Source organism: Malaclemys terrapin, chromosome 17 (genome assembly GCF_027887155.1).
Source record: "Malaclemys terrapin pileata isolate rMalTer1 chromosome 17, rMalTer1.hap1, whole genome shotgun sequence".
Lineage (NCBI taxonomy): Eukaryota > Metazoa > Chordata > Testudines > Emydidae > Malaclemys > Malaclemys terrapin.
The window spans coordinates 25,453,477-25,477,960 of record NC_071521.1 but is presented as its reverse complement, the minus strand read 5'-3'; the positions used below and the strand labels follow the sequence as shown (position 1 = coordinate 25,477,960).

Genomic DNA, 24,484 nt, shown 5'->3' with positions numbered 1-24,484 from the left:
TATGCATCCAGATATCCTCCAATCACACAAGCTGAAAATTGTTCCACTTTACTGCAGTTCTGTAACCATATGGGAACTAATCCTGTCTGTGTTCTGTGCACATCTAAAATTTCTGCTGAATGACCTGCCACAGGAGCGAGTTACCAGTGACCCAGGGCTGCGGCGGAAGGAGGGTGCAAGTGGGGGGGGGAGAGAGCCCAGGGCTGGGGTGGCAGGAGGTGTGTGTTGGGGGCAATGGTGGGGAGGAATGAGGGAGCCCATAGCTGGGGCAGCAGGGGGTGTGGATGGGGGGGGGGAGAGCCCAGGGCTGGGACAGCAGTGGGGTACGGCGAGGAGCCCAGGGCTGGGACGGGGGACAGCCAAAATTTTTTTTGCTTGGGGCGGCAAAAAACCTAGAGCCGGCCCTGATCATAAATGGGCTCTTCAAGTGCCAAAAATCTCTCTTAGGAATTGCTTCCTATTCATTGAGATGTAATGAGTTACAACTTGACATTAATAATCTTATGGTCAAATTTTGTTCAGCACCAGCGGCCTTATCTTGGTGGAGTAGTTTGTGGAGAGGCCTTTAATATTATAGAGCAGCCTATCTCTGAAATACCAGTTAAGAAGACACCTTGTAAAATCAACAGGCAGCCACTTATCAGTGCTGGCTCCTGCCGGCACATCTTTCTGCTTTCCTCCTCCCCCACCAGTGTGTCTGTTTTGTTAATTCAGCTACATCCTGCATGGCATTTGAGAACACAGATTCCTTTTTCCAGGAATAAATTTTAAAATAAACCCCCCCAAACACATCCATCTCAAGCATTAGTCAGTCTTCAGTATTCTATTGACGAGATCCCAAAAGCTAATCTTTTCCCCATCTAGAGATCCCAAGTAAACCTATAACCAGAAGTAGTGAAGAGCAAATGTCCTACCAGCATTGACCTCTGATAGACAAAAGAAACACTGTTACAAATCCATACCCAGCTCAGAAGAACCATTAATGAAAAATCCTAGATGCAAAATTCTCTAGACTCAGTTTGACCAGCAAGATTTGAAGTCTGATGTGCTAAGGGCTAACTATTGAGCGCTGAGCTTGTGGAGGGAAGATTGCAACTCCAATTTAACATTAATATAATGAAACTTTACCCCTTGGTGTGAGAGTGACATTTGTACTTGGCTTATTTGAAAATGCAATTTGCAGCAAACCTGAATAGGGAAGAAATTATAAGGAGGAGAAAATAACTAACTAGAAGCTTTAAAGCAGTACATTTTGTAGGAAGCAGATCCAATCAATTCCTGCCTGATTAAATCTCTCTGGTTCTAACCAGTCATAATTGCCTTCATTTCAGAACTATTAACAGAAATAATTGGCACCATTCAGGGAAGATTTGAGGGTATGTCTACAGTGCAGTGTGTGCCCACATTCTGGTTCACCCACAGGCAGGCACAAGTTAGCTAAGCTTCCACACAGCAAGTCGCACATGCCCCGTACCCACGTCCATGTTGGCGTTGCAGTTACACGTGTTTAGTGCTAGGATTCTGGGGGTGTATCTTAGCATTCTTAGTATCTTACCAACTGGAACTGCTCTAGGAATTGGTTTGTGGTGTATTGTGGGAGAACTTGTCTGCTCTTCCTGGCTCCCCATGCAGAAGTGGTTGTAGCCTGCCATGTTTAGCTGAGACATTTCCGGCTCTGCACATTACTCACACGTAAGGCATGGATCCAGTGGATGAGCTGCTCCAGCTTGGAGGTGAATCATTTATCCAGCAGGGCAGTCATTCGGCAGCACTGGATGGCATTTGGAGAGCATTTTCTGAAATGCAGAAGGCGGCTGGACTTAGAGGGTCATTCACAGCAGACTGGACAGACCTGATGAATGCTGCAATTATTGAGGATTCAACATATGTAGATTGGTGCTTCCGGTGCAAAAGAACTGGCACAATGTGATGGGGACACATAGTCATGCAGACCTGGGATGACCAGCAGTGGCTCCAGAACTTCCGAATGACAAAGCAGACCTTCATGGAGCTGTGCAAGGATCATGCTCCAATTCTTCAGTGTCAGACCACTTGATTGAGGTGGGCCATACCAGTCCAGAAGTGGGTTGCAACTGCCTCCTGGAAGCTGGCTACCCCAGACTGCTATAGGTCATGGCTAACCAGTTTGGTGTTGGCAAGTCCACTGTTGGGCTTGTCTCAGTGAAGGTTTGTGAGGCGATTCTCACTGTGGTTTACCTAACAGGTTGTGGGCATAAGAAATGTGCCTGAAATAGTAGCTGGCTTTCCCAATTGAAAATGGGGTTTCCCAATTGCACTGGGGCCACTGATGGCAGATGTGTGCCCATAGTTTGCCCTCCAGAAGAACCAAGTGAATATATCAACTGCTAAGGGTTCTATTCCCAGGTTCTACAAGCCTTGGACAGTCACAGAGGCAGATTCTTGGACACCACCGGGGAAAGGGGAAATGTCCAGGATGTCAGGGTGCTAAGACGATCTGGCCTTTACCTGCTGGGAGGAGCAGGGACTTTATTCCCTCCTAATGACATAATTCTCAATGGCATGTCTGTGCCCACTGTCATTTTTGGGGGTCCCGCCTTCCCATTCCTGCCATTGCTCGTGAAACCATCCTCTGATATCAGACGGCCTGGCAAGAGAAGGTGCAGTTACAGATGGTGGTGGAGTGCCCATTTGGCAGGCTGAAGACAAGGTGACGCTGCATATAAAACTATATGATAATGTGGCCAGTGCCTTCTGTTCTCTAGCTTGGGGCCTTTTCTCTACTTCTCTGCAGAGAGGTGTGGGGGGAAGGGAATCTCCTTCCTCTTGGCTGTTATTGCTAGGTGTGACTGTCCCAGCCATTGGGATTTCCATTGTCTCATCTGCATCCTCCAGTCACATGTACAGACTTTAAGTTTGTTAATGTCTCTGGTCTTCAACCAGGTTGCTGTGTGAGTCAACCACCTTTTGCCTTCCCTTTACACTCAGTGCATAACAGTGCAAAGCCCAGGGGAAACTGAGGCATGCAGAGGAATAAAAAATATATTATCAGAATTTCCACATTCATCACCCCCTACTGTTGGACAGTCCTATCCACCAGAGTCCTGGCGGGGAGGCTCGGTCCATCTGAGGTGGAAGTGCTTGCCAAGGCAGTGAAAGAGCATTTTTTTGGTCATGGTTAAAAAAGGAAAGAGTCCCTCCCTATATGTTCTGCATCAATACCAGGCTACAGTTTTATCACTTTGGAATGCTTTTATTACAGCTAATGTTGGCAGTCCACAGACACATTCTGGTAAGAATTAGATGAGCATTTCATTAACCGGGTTTTAAAAATTTGGGCTTGGCTGAGAGAGGGTGAGGTGTGAAGTCCTAGGAAGGGCAGAGTTACCAGTGTTAGTTGTAACATTGTTGCAGGCCAGAAGATACAAATCTTCTGGAGGTTCCAGAATGGAAAAGAGAACCTGTTTCCCAGACCTGTGGTGGGATTCCATCCATCTAGGCAAAGGAGATGTTTTGGTATCTGCTGATTGAACAAGTGGAGAGGTTTAGTAAATTCTGGACAGCCATAGCAAGTTTGCCCTGTCCAGGTATCTGACTGATAGACTAGAGTTTCTGCTGCAGGAAACATTTTCAAGCATCACCTGCAGGTAGTGAAGGAAAATTCAGGTGAACAACAGGATGCCAAACTAGGAAGCAGAGGATTGCTAGCAGCAGAGTGGATTCTCCCCACTTTCCCGCATCCCATCCCAGACAGCTTTCTGTGAATAGCCAGAGCAAAAAGGACCTGCACTGAGGTCCAAAAGGGACTTTACCACTTGGTGCAGCCCAAGGGACTTATAAGCCATGGTGTTTGGGACAGTGCTTTGCTAGTCAAGGTATAAATCTATATCATTACATTGATGTGACAGAGGTGTTATTGAGCAGAATTTGCAAAGATTTGCGCTCATGCTTGCAAAGCCTGTACTCTTTTAATTGTTTTGCAAGGAATAATTATAAAGGTAGTTTGAAAGAGTCACTACTTGTGTGTTTAAATTTAATTTTCCCTGCTTTGCATTCAGGCTGGATCACACGTGAGATCGCCCCTGGTCAATATTATGTCATGGAGGACAGTGGGCTCAGTGCTCAGGGTGGGGCAAGCAGCCAGTCTGGCTCCTCATAGCAGGGGCATGTAGACGGTACATTGCCTATCAAACCTGCCATTTGCATCCTTCACCTTGTAGTACAGCTGCTTCAGGTGCTTGATGCACTTCCTGCACTGCTCACCAGTCTGGTAGGTGCCCACCTCCACCAGTCTCTTCAAAATGGCCTCATAGAAGGAGCTATTTCTGAAGCTCCAGCTGGAATAATGATCCCTGGTGTATCTACACTAGAGGTTAACTAGGACCCTGGTGTGCTCCTCCAGCCAGCTAGCAGCATGCTGGGTGGTGGGCCTCCTTGATGCTGTTTGGCAGAGCTGGACTGGAGCAGGCTGCATGGAAAATGAAGGGTTAAACAGCAAGCAAGGCAGATAACTTTGGCGTATAGAAGATGAGTGGGAAGTGAGTTGCTAGAAGGGCTGGAAGCTAGAGATACAGGGAGTCCTTGGACTTCCGACACAATTCATTCCTCAGAATTGCGTTGTAAGTCGAAACATTGCTTAAGCAAAAAGGGTGTAGGGGTGAATCCCACATCTTTATAGTGATGTCTCTGCTGTCCTGTTAAAAATCTAAACACGGGTAAAACTTGGGGGGAGGGGAGGGAGTCAAATGAAGTGAGGTTTTTACTCACGAAAGCTTATGCCCAAATAAATCTGTTAGTCTTTAAGGTGCCACCAGACTCCTTGTTGTTTTTGTAGATACAGATTAACACGGCTACCCCCTGATACTTGACGTATTCCATGTGTTCAGCTCTGCTGCATGTGGCATTTCCTGGGGGCTAATGGCCTTCAGCACAGTTGAGGCTAGTGATTCCTCCCCATCATTTGTTCGCAGAAGAAACCTTGTTCTTTGGTGGTGGTGGAGGCTGTGATACAGGAAAGTGCTTAAGATCATGGTTAAAGTTAAGTGTGTGCTTAAGTGCTTTGCTGAGTTGGAGACTGAGTAACCCTTTGCCTAGCCTGCATTATAATTTGGGAGTCATTCAGGTGCTTTAATAGCATTCTGCAATCCAACCCTCGGTATATTATCTGTCACAAAATTACATGTAATGACTCTGAAAGCTGCCCCCGCCCATTCCTGCTATACTGGGTTAGTATGGATGTCTTCCCTCTCATTGCTGTAGGTTCCCTTTGGAGGTATGTCCGTGCCAGCATGTCACTGTCTGGGTACATGCCCCCTCTCTGTGATCCAAAGGATGGACATCTCTTGATGGATGGAGGTTATATCAACAATCTTCCAGGTATGTTTGTAGATAGTTGTTTGGAATTCACCAAGAAGACAGATGGTAAAACTCCATCTGCACAGGCATATGTCAGTGTGATTACCTTCCCAAACAACTCCATTCTGATCTCTTGGAGGCTAGCAGAGCTGCATTGTCCTCTGGATACAAGGCCTTTGCTTTGTTCATAGATCCTTAGGGTTGAAAGGGACCTCAGGAGGTCATCTAGTCCAACCCCCTGCTCAAAGCAGGGCCAATCCCCAAATGGCCCTTTCAAGGATTGAACTCACAATCCTGGGTTTATCAGGCCAATGCTTAAACCACTGAGCTATCCCTCCCCCCAAATGGGCTCAAAGTCTGTTGTTATACAGGCTTTTTCAAGATGGCCTCTTGGGATGGAATGTTTCCTTTCAAATCATGTGCCAAAAATATAATGTCAAGCTAATTATTAGAACATATTCTCATGTGTATTTTTAAAAAAGGGTTGGGGAGGAGCGAAGGAATAAAACTATAAACATATGGTTGTATTTTTTCTTGAATCTGTTGGAAGAACAGAGCATAAATATGAACTGATTTCTAAATATGCAACAATGGTGAAATATTAACTGCTGTTAGTGTCTAAGATTCAAAGCAATATCATTCTTAACAGGAAAAAGAACAGGAGTACTTGTGGCACCTTAGAGACTAACAAATTTATTAGTCTCTAAGGTGCCACAAGTACTCCTGTTCTTTTTGCGGATACAGACTAACACAGCTGCTACTCTGAAACCATTCTTAACAGGAGAATTCATGAAACATTAAAATCAATGATAATCAATCTCAAAATCAATCTATTAAAATGTTTTTCTCATTAGCCAACTGTACATTGGCCCCACTGGTTGTTTAGCAGGCTTCCTGCTTCTGATGTACTTGAAAAAATGTTTGCTGTTACTTTTTGAGTCTTTGGCTAGCTGTTCTTCAACTTCTTTTTTGGCCTTCCTAATTATATTTTTATACTTCATTTGTCAGAGTTTATGCTCCTTTCTATTTTCTTCAATAGGATTTAACTTCCATTTTTTAAAGGATGCCTTTTTGCCTCTCACTGCTGCTTTTATTTTCTTGTTTAACCACAGTGGCACTGTTTTGGTCCTCTTGCTATGTTTTTTAATTTGGTGTATACATTTAAGTTGAGCCTCTATTATGGTGTCTTTAAAAGGTTTCCATGCAGCTTGCAGGTATTTCACTTTTGGCATTGTACCTTTTAATTTCTGTTTAACTAACTTCCTCATTTTTGTGTAGTTCCCTTTTCTGAAGTTAAATGCTACCATGTTGGGCTGAGGTGGAGTTTTCCCCACCACAGGGATGTTAAATTAATTAATTATGGTCCCTATTACCAAGCGGTCCGGCTATATTCACCCCTTGGACCAGGTCCTGTGCTCCACTTAGGACTAAATCAAGAATTGCCTCTCCTCTGGTGGGTTCCAGCACTAGCTGCTTCAAGAAAGAGTCATTTAAGGTGTCAAGAAACTTTCTCTCTGCATCCCATCCTGAGGTGACATGTACACTGTCAATATGGGGATAGTTGAAATCCCCCATTATTATTGAGTTTTTTATTTTTATAGCCTCTCTAATCTCTCTGAGTATTTCACAGTCACTATCACCATCCTGGTCAGGTGGTTGGTAGTATGTCCCTACTGCTATATTCTTATTATTCAAGCACAGAATTACTATCCATAGAGATTCTGGAATTACTATCCATAGTTATCCTGGATCTTGCGCTTTTTCTCCTCCCCACATTTCTCTTTTCTGTGAGTTGCTCAGCACCCCAAATCCCTCCTTTAGCATTGTCATAACTATAAAGGGAAGGGTAACAGCCCTCCTATGTACAATACTGTAAAATCCCTCCTGGCCAGAGACTCCAAAATCCTTTTACCTGTAAAGGGTTAAGAAGCTCAGGTAACCTGAGTGACATCTGACCCAAAGGACCAATAAGGGGACAAGATACTTTCAAATCTTGGTGGGGGGAAGGCTTTTGTTTGTGCTCTTTTTTGGGAGGGTTGTTCGCTCTTGGGACTGAGAGAGACCAGACATCAATCCAGGTTCTCCAAATCTTTCTGAACAAGTCTCTTATATTTCCAACTTGTAAGTAAACAGCCAGGCAAGGCATGTTAGTTTTTATCTTTGTTTTCTCAACTTGTAAATGTACCTTTTTTGATAGTGTTTATCTCTGTTTGCTGTACTTTGAACCTAAGGCTAGAGGGGGGTCCTCTGAGCTCTTTAAGTTTGATTACCCTGTAAAGTTATTTTCCATCCTGATTTTACAGAGATGATTTTTACCTTTTTCTTTAATTAAAAGCCTTCTTTTTAAGAACCTGCTTGATTTTTCCTTGTTTTTAGATCCAAGGGGGTTGGATCTTGATCCACCAGGAGTTGGTGGGAGGAAGGAGGGGAATGGTTAATTTCTCCTTGTTTTAAGATCCAAGGGGTTTGGATCTGTATTCACCAGGGAATTGGTGAAGAATCTCTCAAGGCTACCCAGGGAAGGGAATTAGCACGTTTGGGAGTGGTGGCAGCAGACCAGATCTAAGCTGGTAGTTAAGTTTAGAAGTTTTCATGCAGACCCCCACATTTGTACCCTAAAGTTCAAAGTGGGGAAGCAGCCTTGACAAGCACCTTCCTAAATTCCTACTCCTTAAACTGTCAGGCTCCTGAATGTCATGGCCAGACCACTCTGTCCCTTCAGGAAGTGGGAAATGCTCCTCCATCCCGTCACCATCACTAATCTGTCCATTTCTAAATCTAAGCAAAATTTTCCTCCTTACTTTCAAAGCTCTTCATGGACTGATATTCTCCCAACCTCTGACCTATGTCAATTTCTCTCCCCAGTTGGTCATTCTGCCTTGACCTCTTCTGTGTCCTCTTGCATTTGTGCTGCTTCATTCAAGTATCAAGCAAGGCAACTATGCAGCTAGTGATCATGTGGGTGCAAGAAGCTTTGGTGGTGCAATAAGATTGCCTGTGATGGACCTAAACTGAATATACAGCTAGGCCACCTTACGTACCTAGCCAGAGAGTAATCTGGGTGGTGCTTGATCTGCAAGGAGGACATGTCCCTTTGGGATTTGCCATGATAAGGATGATCCCACAGGCCTTTCTTTTAATGATCAACATTTGTGTTGGTTTCTGAAAGAAAATTATTAGAATAAATAGGGATTATAAAGAGATAGTTATACCCAGGTACTATACATCACTATGAAGAGTATAATTAGTATAGTATTATTCTGAGGTAAGTAATTCTCTCTGCAAAACATTCATAAATGTCTGTGCTGGAAGCTGTATGAAAAGGAATCCTGTTGTACTGTCCCATGCTGTGCTTGCGTGGTCTGTCGTGATCCTTGGAAATCCATTTCCCTGCTTCCATTGGCCAGCTCCAGAAAGGTGAGTGTTGTAGAAGAGAGGAGTGATGAGTAATGATGATGTGGCTTTGTTCCCAATAGCGGATGTTGCAAGATCCATGGGGGCAAAAGTGGTGATAGCAATTGATGTGGGCAGCCGGGATGAGACGGACCTCACCAACTACGGCGACGCTCTGTCTGGCTGGTGGTTGCTGTGGAAGAGATGGAATCCCCTTGTTGAAAAAGTGAAGGTACTGTAAGCTTATGTTAAAATCGCAGTGATTTTTCAGTAAGCAGAAGGGAACTATCTCACTGTGTATCTGAGAAACAAGACTGGGAATCGATTGCTCGGTCACCTGCATCTTGGGTTGCAAGATGACATTTGGGGTGTGGGAAAGCTGGGCAAGGTCCCAGCATAAAAGAAAATACAATGTTATGGGAGAATTCAGTTGTCTGAATCTGGGGAGGAGCTAGGAGTGGCACTCACACAGCCAAATACCAATCATTTGTTCCTCTAAGGAGTCCAACTCCAGCTCTCCACGCAAGAGCAAATTCCTCTGGGGGCTGAGTGGGGGACTACAGAAATACAATATTATTATTATTCGTTATTTGTATTGTGGAGGCACCTAGGAACCCTGGAAATGGACCAGGACCTCATTGTGCTAGGTGCTGTACAAGCTCAGATACCTTTTCCCAAACTGCTCCCTGAATATAGCGAAGAGCCGGTGACCTGGCTTTGATAGGGGTGAAAGAGCCCCTCTCCAATTGGAGTGAATTTGGCACAACTAATCTTGACGCAGTTAGGATTTGGCTGCTTTAGAAATTAAAGTGAGTGGAGCTTTATCCACTTCGCTATGTTTCTTTGCTGCTGAACATAGGGATTTTTGCATTGGGCAGAAATAATAAATTCTTAGATGTTTGTTTTCATGACCGGCTGCATGAGCTATGGATTTCCTTCCTGGGTGAAGTCAGATCAGCTCGAATTAATGTTTCATTTCCTCCATTTTCCTTCAGGTTCCCTGTGTCCCTGCTGTAATCCTTAGGGTCTCCCTCTTTAGCAGTCCCCCTCCTCGAAAAGGCCTGGTCTGAGGACTGGACAGGATTCCTTTTCAGAGCTCAATAATACTGGACTCCCCCAGTGGGTATCTGTTGTGAGTGATGCAGGGTGGGGTTGAACATGCTGCCTCCATAGCACACTGGGATGTTCTCTGTCCCAAGGAATGCGGGGCTATGACAGCGAAACAAATCCAGCTGTCACCTAAAGCAGTGTCTGGCACCAGAAAATCAAGCTGGCTCATTACTCATCCCCACCCTAAGAGAACTTCGCGCCCCTTCTGCGTCACGCTATATATCTCCTTCTAGGTGCCAGTATTTCCTGGAATTAACGACCAACTTCTGCTTGAATTGCAGAAAGGTCTCATATGTTAGATGGAAGCTGAGTCTCTGCCATTGATAACAGATTGGCTGGCGGTCAGCAGTGTGCTCCTAGGAGGCTGAGGGAGGTGGGATGTGAAAGGCTCTGCAGATACACCTGAGTCACTGGAGTGCATTTCTCCCTTTTACCGTTGCCAGTTCAGGGCAAGTGGTGCTAATGAAAGTCTTGCAATGCATTTGATGGCTATCTGGGGCTGATTGGCAGGTGCTGAACATGGCAGAGATCCAGACCCGGCTTGCGTATGTGTGCTGCGTGCGGCAGCTGGAGATGGTCAAGAACAGTGAATATTGTGAATACATTCGGCCGCCCATCGACAGATATGGCACCCTGGACTTTGGGAAGTTTGATGAAATCTGTGTAAGTGAATCTTGAGGGTGTAGGGGGCCCCTGATGTAGCTACTTCTGTGCAGCAACAGAGTCCTATGAACACTGCAGCAATACAACCCTAGTGCTAAGGGCTAGTTCTAGGCTCTTTCTTGAGGAACCTGTTCTCAAGAACTAGATTTCTTACTACTTAGCTCTCTGTAGGCTATGTACATATTAGAGCTGAGCAAAGAAGTCACACTGAATAATACCATGGAAAGACATATGGTGAGCAGCTCAGGATAAGAACCTGAATAGAATCATTTACTCTGTTTGTGTAACACCCATGAGCAGATTGCAACTTCCTCTCCTTTTTTTTTGCCAGCAACTTTACTCTGGGGATCAGACATGTACTGTTCACTATAGGTATTTGAAATCTGAGTTGTTTTGTTTAGTTATAATTGGTACACAAGTCACATGGCATTGTTTCTTTTCCCTGATTGGGTGAGAATAGCTCATAAAGTCAAGGGGAGGGTGGGAATAAGCTGGTAGGGCTGTGAATTGTTCAGGCAAAGGGAGCAGAATAGTAGAATGTCTGTGACACAGTTAACATTCCAACACTTCTATTAATATTATGGACCGTCTGCACTTCCTTTGCACCTGATATAGTATCAGCAGAACAAAACCAATGTCAGTGGAAGGACTATTAATGAAGGGATAGTATCAGGTTCACAGGTCTTTGGGGTTTAGTTTTGTCTGTTTGTATATATCATAAATCAGCATGCAAAGTATTGACACCAGATGTGCAACTGATGTTTTTCAGAGAGAAATAATTCAGCAATTTAAAAAGGGTAGAATCAGGGGCAGCTCCAGGCACCAGCGCAGCAAGCGCGTGCCTGGGGCAGCAAGCCGTGAGGGCAGCATGCCTGTGGGAGGTCTGCTGGTCCCGCGGTTTCGGCGGCAGGTACGCCGAAGGCACAGGACCGGCGGACCTACTGCAGGCATGCCACCGAATCCGCGTTACCAGCGGACCTCCCACAGGCATGCTGCCGAAGGCTGCCTGACTGCCGTGCTTGGGACGGCAAAATACATAGAGCCGCCCCTGGGTAGAATAAGGTTTCTTTCCTTTCCAGTGGACTGTTGTTTAGAAGCTTATGCTCATTGTCACTGTTGTAGAGCTGTACTATTGTTCTCCACCTGCTGCTCACTAACATGCTACAGTACAGATCTGTTTATGCGCGGATGTTGGGAGTCAAGCTGTCATGACCACGTGTTAACGGACCGTGGGTTAAGAGGGCCATGCTGAAAAAAGTGTCTATGATTCACTTAGGAAAAAAACAACAAGGAAAAGCCATTATTTTCTGCTCTTTCATGCTCACATTTTTTTCTTTCTTATGAAGTTTGTCATTCGCTGCTGATGAATGATTTCGATATTTTCCGCATTTTGCTCCTCCATAAATCTTACAAAAGTTTCTACAGCACTAAGGGCTTCTGTGGGCAAAATTTTAACCTTTTCAACAACATTCTCGTCGTCATTGTCATTTAGGCCTGCATTAGTAGAATTCTCGCCATCGCCTTTGTGGTCTAACGTAGCCTCGCATGAGCCCATTAATATTTCTTCCTCGGACAGAAATTCTGAAGTCGGGCAATCTTCACCCATCTCCAGCCACTCGGTAATGATTTCCGGTGATGTATCCAAACTAAAATCTTTTATCATTTGAAAGAGAAGTTTACCTTTATCCTCTTTTGTCTGCATGCCTGTTTGTAGGACGTCTTTCCGAAAATCCTTCAAAGTCTGGCTCTGAATCAGTGCCACTGCTGGAGTTTTCCAAGTCTGAGCCGTCTTTGACAGAAAAAACATCACTGAGAGCCTTCATCCAGCAATTTTCAATGGACTTTAGTTTTACTCTGTCCCAAGCTTTTTTAACTAAATGAATAATTTCCTTCATGTTTAACTGTTTCAGGAGTTCGGAAATGCCTGAAGTCGTGCATGACACAATCGCCAAAATCCGCTCCCATCGATAATTATTTTTAAAATTCTGAATAATGCCCTGGTCTAAAGGTTGAATTTTTGATGTTGTGTTGAATGGTAGGTATAGGTATAGCACTCGAATTTTTCCATCTCTCGATACCAGTGATTTGGCTGGAGGGTGGGCTGGACAATTGTCAAGTAGCAAAAGTGCTTTGGCTTCAAGTTCCTTCGACCGCAGATGCTTACGAACAGCTGGAACAAAGCTGTTGTGAAACCAGTCATCAAAAATGTGTCTCGTCATCCAAGCATTTTTGCTGTTAGCGTATATTACTGGCAGTTTGACTCTATTGAGGTGGTTAAAGCAGCAAGGGTTATGAAAGTGGCCAATGAGAAGAGGGATAAGCTTGTGGCTGCCCGTCTTATTACTACAAAAAAGAAGAGTCACACGATCTTTTCTTTTTAAATCCAGCTGTTTTCTGTGTCTCGTAATTAAAGGCTAAAGTCTTATCAGGTAGCAGTTTTGTAAATAAAGCTGTTTCATCACAATTATAAAGTTGTTCTTCGTGGTAGTCTTCATTTTGTAAAATAGATTTTAACTCAGTGGGAAACGCGTTCACGGACAATTCATCGGCTGATCGGCTTTCTCCAGAAATCGATACCTGCGCTATGTCATGATGCTTTTTAAAATGACTTATAAACCCCTTGCTGGCTTGGAATGATTCATCCCCCGTTAAATTTCCAAATTTTGTGGCTTGGGCTTGAAGAATTGGCCCACTTAGTGGCATTCCTTTCAGCCTTTCCTGAGCAAACCACAAGCGTATGGCTTTGTCTATTGTGGGTTTTGCTGAATAGCGCACACATTTTCGCTTAAGCCCCGTGGCAGAATCAATATTTTGTACAAAGCCATTCAGTTTAGATTCAGTTTTTAGCCATCCTCGGAGAGTAGATTCGTCAATCCCAATATCTTTTGAAACTTTGGCCTGGCTTTCTCTGCTGTTTACTTGATCTATTGCAGCTAGCTTTTCTTCTACAGTGTAGGATCGCTGACGCTTGCCCTCTGCCATTATATGAGGCCTACAGTTAAAATTTTCTAATGTAGTATATATATATTGTATTACTATATAACTACAGTACTACTGTATATATTATCTCTCTCTAGCGTGACAATGACTAAGCATGCGTGATACATCTTTACCAATATCGGTAAAGACGTACAACACATTTCCGCTCCGCACTTCCTGTCGATTTCTGTGTCAGTGAGTTAGTGAGCAAATCTTTGGCGCTACATAGCAAGTTCCTGTACCACATGTTAACGAGTCTCGCGTGTTAAATAGGTAGCACTGGGAGGCATGGCGCTACCTCACTTTAAGCGGATTCGCGCGTAAATGGGTCTGTACTGTAGATGTTTGCTTACATGCGTGTTCACCCTCATCCATTTCCTTAGTTCATAAAGACAAGTTATTCGTTCCACTGCCCCAGTTGTGTTGGGAAGGATGGAAGCTTAGAGCTGAGCATCATCAGCAAACTGGATTCCTACATGTGCGACATGTTTCCTCAGTAACTCTCCTAATACCCTCTCGTACACATTCCACAAGAGACATGAAATCAGCCCTGCAGACAGTAGCGTAGCTGGGGGGGAGCGGGGCAGCGGCCGCTCCCCGACTGAGCACAAGTGGCGCCTTGTCAATTTCTTGGTGCCTTTATACTCACCCGGGGGAGCGATTTAAAAAAAAAAAGGTGCCACCCGCTGCAGCGCTTTTATTTTACTTACCAGGCGGCGCGCCGGGTCTTCGGCGGCACTTCGGCAGCGGGACCTTCACTCGCGCCGCGGGTCTTCGGCAGCATTTCGGCAGCGGGTTCTTCAGTGCCGCCGAAGACCCACGGAGCGAGTGAAGGGCCCGCCGCCGAAGACCCGGAGCGCTGCCGGGTGAGTAAAAGCACCACAGCGAGTGGCGCCTTTTTTTTTAATTGCTCCCCTTGTTCCCTGGCTACACCACTGCCTGCAGAGCCCCACGTGAGAGTCCTCTCGGCAGAAGAGCAATTGTCCCAGACCATTCTTTCCAACCGCCCAGAGGGATCTGAACACTCAGCAGCATCTTATGTCTTTAGATGACCCAATCAAACCTTATGGCTCGTGGTGTCAGAATGTGATTAAAGTGAGCATGGACACTTCTTTCTTGTTCATTGCTAGGAGAAAATCCTCACCCTGTGCAACCAGTGCAGTTCCTGCTCAAACACCTGACTAACCAGAATGTAGGAAATCTGAGGCGAGTTGAACTTCCCACACCATCTCCTGGATGGGTTGTGAGCTGTTGAGACTGTCAGTGTCAAGTGGTGCTTTATTAACCAGGGGCTGCATGATAGCTTTTTCAATCAGGCATCCTGCTACCCATGGGCAGACTCGGATCATCTCCACCAGCAACGGACCCAGGACTTGCCCTGGTGCTCCCTTCACCAGTCAGGATGGGCATGGATCCAACTCACAGACTGTGGGATCAGGGGCGTGGAGAAGAGAATCCAGCCCCTCCAGAGCCTCAGTGGATGAGACTGGCCGACACTAAGAGATGAACAAGCATTGACCCCTCAAACCATTGTTCTCTGTCTGTGGAAGCAGACAGTTTAAGGCCAAGTGAGTGATTTAAAGCCACAAAGTAACTTCATATTCTTCACTACGAGAGAAGCTTGACAGTAGATGATTGGCAGCTGTGCAGGTATACCAAGCTGTCATCCTGCTTTAGCAGATCTGATGGAGACACATTTCTTGACTTCCTCCACTGGCATACCAGCCAAACACCCTATGGCTTCACCTGTTGCAGGGTCTCTATAAACCATGGTTACCTGAGTGGGCATTCATGAGCTACTGGGTCAAAGGTTTTTATTTACCTATTTATTTAGATTTATACAAAAATAAAAAGGGGGTGTCTATCCAACATTTCAGGCACCTCTGCCAAACAAATAAATTTAATTGTAATAGTCATTGAGCATACAATTCCTTGCTGATTCCCCTCAAAAATCCACCTCTGCGGCAACCCATGCACCTAGATAGGCATTGCCATATGTCCTGAAGGTCATCTGATCCAGGCTATTTGGGACTATTCTAAGCAAACACAGAATGTAGGTCATATTGATAGGCTGGGGAAGTAATGACTCTGAACAAGAGTTGGGGGTCATGGTGGATAATCAGATGAACATGAGCTCCCAGTGTGATGCTGTGTCCAAAAGGACTAATAGGATTTTTGGGTGCATAAACGGGGGACTCTTGGGCAGGAGTAGAGAAATTATTTTATCTCTATATTTTGCACTGGTGTGACTGCTGCTGGAATACTGTGACCAGTTCTGGTGTCCACTGTGAGAGGGTTCAGAGAGTAGCCATGCGAATGATTAAGGATTAGATTTGAGCTCAATCTATTTAGCTTAGCAAAAAGAAGGTTAAGGCGTGACTTGGTTACAGTCTACAGTACTTATTTGGGGAACAAAAATGTGATAATGGGCACTTCAGCCTAGTAGAAAAAGGTCTTAGCATGATACAATGGCTGGAAGTTGAAGCTAGACAAATTCAGAGAGGAAATAACCTGTAAAGTTTTGACCATAAGGGTTGTCAATCACTGGAACTATTACCGAGAGTCATGGTGGATTCTCCATCACTGACAAGTCAAGATAAGATGTTTTTCTAAAAGATCTGCTCTAGGAATTATTATGGAGCAGTTCTCTTGTCTGTGCTATACAAGAGGTCAGACCAAATGATCACAATGGTCCCTTCTGGCCTTGGAATCTGTAAAACCATTGACAGAATAGTCTGAAGGCTGAACAGTATTCTCCCTCTGGCCTGTCCGTGATCTCCCAGGCTCTATTCACCTCCAAGGGCAGCTCTCTAAACAGGCCTTTTTTCCCCATCAAGATGTGTCTCGATCCTAGACCACAAGAGTCAGTCGTCTGTCTGGGAGTTCCACTCCCCCGCGACCTCCAGTGCCATTCCAGACACAAGATCCAGAGTGTGACCTACAGAGCTAGGAACCACTTGGGGCAGATTATGGTCGCTATGAAACCTTGAGCTGTTCCTGACACTTATTCTGCCTGTTAGTGATAGACCTGGGAATAGAACCTGGACTCCTAACAACCACTGCTCTAAGCACTAGAATTCAATTCTTCCTGGAGCCTTTTCTGCTGCTTTGTAGGAAAAAGAATAAGGCCATGTCTTCACTAGCAATGTTAAAGTGCTGCAGTGCTTTAATGTCGCAGCACCAGCCCCACAAAAAAAAACCCACCCCCAGAAGGGGAGTAGCTACCAGCGCTGTTTTTTTCCCACTCCTGAGCAAGGTGGCCATGCCTGCTCCACGCACCGGGCGATCCCACGCTTGGAGAAATGCTGAGCTGTTGGTCCTCATTGGCATTTGGGGAGAGGAGGCTGTCCAGTCCCAGCTGCACTCCAGCCATAGGAATTATGATACCTACGGTCAGTTTTCATGATGCATGACAGAAAGGGGCCATGAGCCGGGACACATTGCAATGCAGGGTCAAAGTGACAGAGCTGTGGAACGCCTACTGCAAGGCGCAGGAGGCAAACTGCCACTCCGGTGCTGCGCCCACGAGCAGCCGGTTCTACAAAGAGCTGGCTGCAATACTCGGTGAAAACCCCACCTCCACTGCGAAGGACCCTGCGGATACTTCATTGGCTCGCATGCCCGTTGCGAGTGGACCGAGCCAGGAGGAGGCAATCTTGGATGAAGAGGGGGAGGGGGACCCAGAGGCAGAGGATGACTCAGAGGCCAGAGATGCATGCAGTCAGAAGCTCTTTTCTACCCTGGAGCAGCCTAGCCAGTCATAGCAGTCAGAGCTTGGCGAAGAGCAAACAGGAGAGGAGGCCCCTGGTAAGTGGATCTGATTTTGGGAATTGCTGAAGCGAGTTGTTGGGGGCAGGAGGGTTGCATAAAGCAGGCTTGTCTCCCACCTCATGCCTAGTCTGAGCGGCAGAACAGGCTGTTGATACACTACCTCACTTCATTAGAATCTCCCTCAGAGATCTCCAGGAAACTCTCATGGAGATACTGGGCAATCTGCTGCCGTAGGTTCCTCGGCAGATCTGCTTTGTTATTTGCCCCATTAACAGTAACTTTCCCACTCCACTTTGCCGGGAGGGGTGCGGGACCATTGCTGCACTCAGGCTAGCCGCATAGGGGCCAGGGCAGAAGCCACAGGCTTGGAGAAGACCCTCCCTAGATTCCCTCCTCACCCTCAGCACCAAGATATCTTCCATAATGATCACCTCCTGTGGAAAGTGTGGGGACAGGAATGATTATCAGACCCACCCTACAGTGCTGGCTCTCCCCAAGTGCCCAAGAGGCACGTGCCCAGTATACAGTGATTTACCCTGCCCCTGCAGCAACTCACCATTTTGGGGGTCTTGTGGCTCATGTGTGCTTGCCTGGGGTCAGCCAGTTAGTGACAGGAGTGTGAGTACTTGCTGTGTTTTAAAGCACTGAAACAGTGTTGTCTGTGTTGCAAACAATACTGCTTCTGTAAAATGTTGCATTTAAACTTCACAGAGATGACCTTGGGAGGCCAGCCTCCCTTATCGGCGGCAAAACGGCTGTGCAGAATTAAACAGCGTCCAAGAAGAACTAAGGAGGACTTTATGTGTGAGATTTTGATGCACTCCGCCAATGAGAAAAAAGAATTGAAGGAGTGGCAAGACAGCAAGAAAAGGGACCAAAAAGAGAACACGGCACACCAGAAAGAAGCCACGGAGCAGCTCTTAACAATTATGGATCACCAAGAGGACACGCTCCAGGCGATACTAGTTCTTTAAACCGAGCAGCTCCGCGCCCGCCCTCCCCTGCAGGCACTGTCACAAAACTCTTTCCCATGCGCACCCCCACATACACCCCGCCAACACACTGCTAGCAGCCTCCTGGCTTCACTCTCTTCCCGCAGCATTCCACTCCTCCCCCATCACAGTCCAGCACTGCGGACTCCCACTGCACTCAACACCCATCCCTCTGCAGTTTGGCCCTGCTGAAGCCCAGCACCCGCTGCATTGTACTCCAAAGGAGAAGGTTGGGTATGATCCCTGGACATACACAAATCCCCATCCTCCTCTTGAGACCTTCCCTTCCCCCACCCCCATCCCGCTTTCCCCATTCCCCCGCCCCCCCCCCCCCCCCCCCCCCCGCTGATGATTTTTTTCGTTTGACTCTCTCCTCTGGTTGTTGTCTTTCAATAAAAGATTTGTGTTGGTTTGAAAGCAATCTTCATTCTATTAAATGAAAGCAAAAAGAGCCCTGCAAAGCAATAGACAATTATGTTAAGGTCCCTTCTTGCATCATGGGCACCAATCACCTCCTAGCATTACAAGCACTGCAATTCCAAGCATAGCAACAAATATTACTGGCTTTCAGCTTGAAATTGCTGCCTCAAAGCATCCCTGATCCTTATGGCTCTGCGCTGTGCCCCTCTAATAGCCCTGGTCTCTAGCTGTTCAAACTCAGCCTCCAGGCGCTGAGCCTCTGTGGTCCAGCCTTGAGTGAAGCTTTCACCCTTCCTTTCACAAATATTATGGAGTGTACAGCACGCAGCTATAAGCATAGGAATATTGTCATCGGCCATGTCCAGCTTCCCATACAGGCATTGCCAGCGGGTTTTTAAACGGCCAAATGCACAGTCCACGGTCATTCTGCACTTGCTCAGCCCGTTATTGAACCGCTCCTTGCTGCTGTCAAGTTGCCCTGTTTATGGCTTCATGAGCCATGGCATTAAGGGATAGGCGGGGTCTCCCAGGATCACAGTGGGCATTTCGACTTCCACTACCCAATCTTCTGATCAGGGAAGAAAGTCCCTGCTTGCAGCTTCCTGAACAGGCCAGAGTTCCGAAAGATGCGTGCGTCATGCACCTTTCTGGACCAGTCTGCGTTAATGTCTGTGAAATGCCCATGGTGATCCACAAGCACCTGGGGAACCATTGAGAAATACCCCTTGCGATGAATGTACTCGGTGGCTAGGTGGTCTGGTGCCAGAATTGGAAGGTGCCTGCCATTGATTGCCCCTCCGCAGTTAGGGAAGCCCATTTGTTCAAAGCCATCCACAATGTCACGTATGTTGCCCGGAGTCATGGTCTTTCGAGCAGGATGCGATTAATGGCCCTGCACATTTCCATCAACACGACTCCAACGGTCGACTTTCCCACTCCGAACTGGTTTAGCGACCAATCGGTAGCAGTCTGGAGTAGCCAGCTTCCACAGTGCAATCGCCACGCATTTCTCCAACGGCAGGGCAGCTCGCATTCTCGTGTCCTTGCGCCGCAGGGCTGGGGCAAGCTCATCACACAGTCCCATGAATGTGGCTTTCATCATGTGAAAGTTTTGTAGCCACTGCTCATCATCCCAGACATGCATCACGATGTGATCCCACCACTCAGTGCTTGTTTCCCGAGCCCAAAAGCGGGGTTCCACTGTGGTCAGCACCTCCGTGAATGCCACACGCAATCTCATGTCATAGCTACAATGCATGGTGAGATCAACGTCGCACTCCTCTTAGAATCATAGAATATCAGAGTTGGAAGGGACCTCAAGAGGTCATCTAGTCCAACCCCCTGCTCAAAGCAGGACCAATTCCCAGCTAAATCATCCCAGCCAGGGCTTTGTCAAGCCGGACCTTAAAAACCTCCAAGGAAGGAGACTCCACCACCTCCCTAGGTAACGCATTCCAGTGTTTCACCACCCTCCTAGTGAAATAGTTTTTCCTGATATCCAACCTGGACCTCCCCCACTGCAACTTGAGACCATTGCTCCTTGTTCTGTCATCTGCCATCACTGAGAACAGCCGAGCTCCATCCTCTTTGGAACCCCCCTTCAGGTAGTTGAAGGCTGCTATCAAATCCCCCCTCATTCTTCTCTTCTGGAGACTAAACAATCCCAGTTCCCTCAGCCTCTCCTCATAAGTCATGTGCTCCAGACCCCTCTTGCCTTTGTAGTTTAAGGAATAACTCCACTGCCACTCATGACGTGTTGGTCAGTGTGAGCAGCAAATTGATCAACAGTGTGGGATCCATTCCTGCAGCCCGAAAGAAGCAGGGCAAGGCGCACAGTACACAAACCATTGAAAGATGGCTCCAAATGCGGACGGAAGCACAGGGATTGCTGGGATGCGAAGCAATGCATCACGGGGCATTGGGACAGGACCCAGGATGCCCCGCAACTGCTTCCGCCTTCCCACAAGTCTTAGCATCAGAAGAGGAAGAGATGCTCTGTGGGATAGCAGCTTAGAGTGTGCCCCTCCTAATAGCACCACAAGTGTGAACACGCTATTGCGCAGGCAGCTGTCAGTGTGAACACACAACAGCAGTTTTCCTTCAGCACTCTCTGAGCGGCACTCTAACTTTGGCAGTGTAGACATTCCCTAAGACAGGAGCTATTTTTAATTACTTTCGTGCAGACAGTATGGGTGCCAAGTTGTCATTCCCACTGCAAATAAGAGTTTTAAAGGGCTGGAAAATGGGGTATTCGCATTCAAACTCCCCCAGGCACTTTAGCAGTAGTTGCTCATATCACCTCTAACAGAACCTGAAATTTACATGTAAAAGCAAGAGCCCCTACGTGCTGGTCAGCTTGTGTGTATTCATGAGTCACATGTACAGGTCATTTGACAGCAGTGCCGATAGTAATTCCTGTGTCAGACCTGGCCCAGCAGAGGAGTCCCATATTAATTGGCTTTGCTGTTGTCTTTTCCCATAAAGAGATGTTTCGTTGGTGTCTCCTTATATGCAGCACTGTCTGATGTGCAGTACTGCACAAAGCTGTTCCAGAAAGATGATTGTAACATGTGACCAAAGGTCACGTGAGCTTGTTGATGTAAAATAGCACCTTGCTACAGTTAATGGCTCCCCATTTCATAGGCTGAGTGTTCGGAGTAACTCAGAGCTGAAGCAGTAGATACTGTATTCTAAATCCCGGGCCCAGAGGGTAAAGCTGTGCTTAGCACTCTGGTTGGTAGAGGAGGTGGCATGAAGCATGGTGTTGTCCAGTTGTTATTGATGATGAGTTTTTATTTCTGATTGTCTCTTTCCAGGAAGTGGGATATCAGCATGGGAAGACAGTATTTAATGTCTGGGGCAGGAGCGGAGTCCTTGACAAGATGTTAAAAGACAGGCAGGAGATCTGCAAATCCAAAACATCTGGTGTAAGTGTTCAGTTTAAAAGTACTCTACTTATTACGTGATGTCACCCAGCAGCCAGAGCACAGCTGAGCAGAGCTCTCTGACCCAGGCATTGCTGTATAATGTGTTAAAGGCTATCAAAGGGGGTGGGATTTTTCATGGACCCTTACTGGGAATATAGGCACATTCATTAAAAATACATTGCAGTAAAGTTAGTTATTCTCAGATTTTTAGCATCTTGAGTTACTTTTATCACGTTCAAACAATACTCAGACAGGCGTCCCTCCTGCTTATTGATGATGGTTTACTAGGCCAGTGACTCATCTCTGATCAGCTGAATGGTACTCAGCACTCAGGCAGCTGAGCAGGCACCGTTGGCATTTTAAAAGCCTAGCTGTCTATCATATCCACTGATCGGTTGTCATGAATGTTGTATTCAGTCAGTCAGAAATCTTGCATTATGCCCTGTGTGTTCAGTCCTGTACCAAAATGCCTGCACGGCCTATTTCAGGAAAGGAATTTAATACAGCAGGCATCAAAGACTCTGTGAAGGCATGAGACATTGCCATCAATGGTAGTTAAAATACAAGTTTTACTTGTACCATCTTCTCTACTCATGCTATCTGCTTCAGCACATCTGAGTAGCCAATGTTTAGGTTGCAGAACTGAGCTGGTCCTGACAAACCTAAGCGTTACTTTAGTGTGGCTGAGTTGTTATAACCATATTGAGAGTTCCATTTAGAGCCAGAGACAGGATTTTTTATGGCTCATTGGGGAAGGGAATCCCTATGCTCCACGATGGGAGTTTCTTTTCTTTCTCAGCCCCCGTCCCCCTCCCAACATACTATAAAAACTCCAGGGCCCAGTGGGTGTGGGGGGCCTCGGGGCAGGGACCTTGGGCATAGGCATAGTTTGACTTCTATTTGGGGGGAGGGCAGGGGCCAGCGGGGCTTGAGCACACGACAGGGTCCAAGGAGAGAGTGACACCTCCATCCCCTGACTCACCTCAGCAGACCACCCAGCCTGTCTGGGTTGTGGGGGTGTTGCAAACAAAAATTATCAGCTCAGTGCAAAAAGCTTGAAAATAGCTTAGGGTGCAGGGAAGGAGTAACTAGGGGCTGTGTGCAGGCACAGGGTTGCTCAGGGTACAGGGAGGGGGTAGCTCAGGGTGTAGGGAGGGGGATAGCTAGAGACTGTGCAGGCAGGGCAGTTGCTAAGAGCTCCTGAGGTTACAAAAATGATGGATTGACGAGAATGGCTAAGAGCTGATTGGATGCATGCCTGCATTTTTGGTTCCTTAGTGAGGACTACCCGCTTGGAGTGTATGCTCCAAGGTTCTACGCTTCTGCCTGAGCAAGGACCAGTGTTCAAAGGGATTAGCAAGGATTTCATTGTAGCTCACCACAATGCTAAAACTTCTGAAATTAAGTCAAGAAAAGCAAAACAAAGCTGGGCTTGACATCTAACTTCTCTTTTAGCAGCGTCTTCTGTGTCTGAAGGAACTGGCTCTTGATGTGTGTTTGAAGAGTACTTTTTAATCACCTGTTTTTTTTAAAGTTCTTTGCTAACTTTGAGCAATATTTTACTTTCCTATTAGGCGTTTCTTTAACAGAGGTGCCAGTGCTGTATATGGCTTCAGAGTAGCAGCCGTGTTAGTCTGTATCCGCAAAAAGAACAGGCGTACTTGTGGCACCTTAGGGCTGGTCCACACTAATCCCCCAGTTCGAACTAAGATACGCAACTTCAGCTACGTGAATAACGTAGCTGAAGTCGAAGTATCTTAGTTCGAACTACAAGGTACTTACCGCGGGTCTACATGCGGCAGGCAGGCTCCCCCATCGACTCTGCATACTCCTGTCGCGGAGCAGGAGTACCGGTGTCGACGGCGAGCACTTCCGGGATCGATTTATCGCATCTAGACAAGATGCGATAAATCGATCCCAGAAGATCGATTGCTTACTGCCGAACCCGGAGATAAGTATAGACCCGGAGGTAAGTATAAAGTATAGTTTGTTCAAACTAACAAATTTATTTGAGCATAAGCTTTCATGGGCTACAGCCCACTTCTTCGGATGCATAGAATGGAACATATATTGAGGAGATATATATACAGATACAGAGAGCATGAAAAGGTGGGAGTTGTCTTACCAACTCTGAGAAGCTAATTAAGTAAGAGAAAAAGCTTTTGAAGTGATAATCAAGATAGCCCAGTACAGACAGTTTGATAAGAAGTGTGAGAATACTTACAAGGGGAGATAGATTCAATGTTTGTAATGGCTCAGCCATTCCCAGTCTCTATTCAAGCCTAAGATGATTGTATCTAGTTTGCATATCAATTCCAGCTCAGCAGTTTCTCGTTGGAGTCTGTTTTTGAAGCTTTTCTGTTGCAAAATTGCCACCCTCAAGTCTGTTACTGAGTGACCAGACAGGTTGAAGTGCTCTCCTACTGGTTTTTGAATGTTATGATTCCTGATGTCAGATTTGTGTCCATTTATTCTTTTGTGTAGAGACTGTCCAGTTTAGCCAATGTACATGGCAGAGGGGCATTGCTGGCACATGATGGCATATATCACATTGGTAGATGCGCAGGTGAACGAGCCCCTGATGGCGTGGCTGATGTGATGTGTGTCTATCTTCAGCCACTTATGGGGTGGAACACAGCAGCTGTTTAACAGCAACGCCACACAATGCTTTAGGAAACAAAGTACAAAATGCAGAGCACAGAATGTCTGGTAGTAATACCCCAATTTTGGATGCAGCCAAGATACCAGATACCTCTACTCTGGAGAGAAATACTGTGTTGCTATGGGGGTCTTTAAGGACAGCAGGCATTCCTCAGTTTCAAGCTCATTGGAGCCACAGCACTATGCCCCCAATACCAGTTTTGGAGAGAAGCGTGCTACAACAGTCCAGTTGTA

General features: G+C 46.3%; 1 protein-coding gene across 4 annotated transcripts in view; it reads left to right on the top strand.

Moving 5' to 3' along the window:
• PNPLA7 (patatin like phospholipase domain containing 7) overlaps positions 1-24,484 on the top strand; it is a 408,012-nt gene that overhangs the window by 361,420 nt on the left and 22,108 nt on the right. For 2 of the 4 annotated variants that reach the window (XM_054007690.1, XM_054007692.1), the window contains exons 30-33: positions 5,239-5,355; positions 8,811-8,959; positions 10,348-10,500; positions 21,479-21,589. In XM_054007690.1, the coding sequence (XP_053863665.1) occupies positions 5,239-5,355; positions 8,811-8,959; positions 10,348-10,500; positions 21,479-21,589 (530 nt within the window). Of the gene's footprint in view, positions 1-5,238; positions 5,356-8,810; positions 8,960-10,347; positions 10,501-12,214; positions 12,400-21,478; positions 21,590-24,484 lie in introns of those variants that run through there. The other 2 variants (XM_054007694.1, XM_054007693.1) reach the window with 2 other exon arrangements.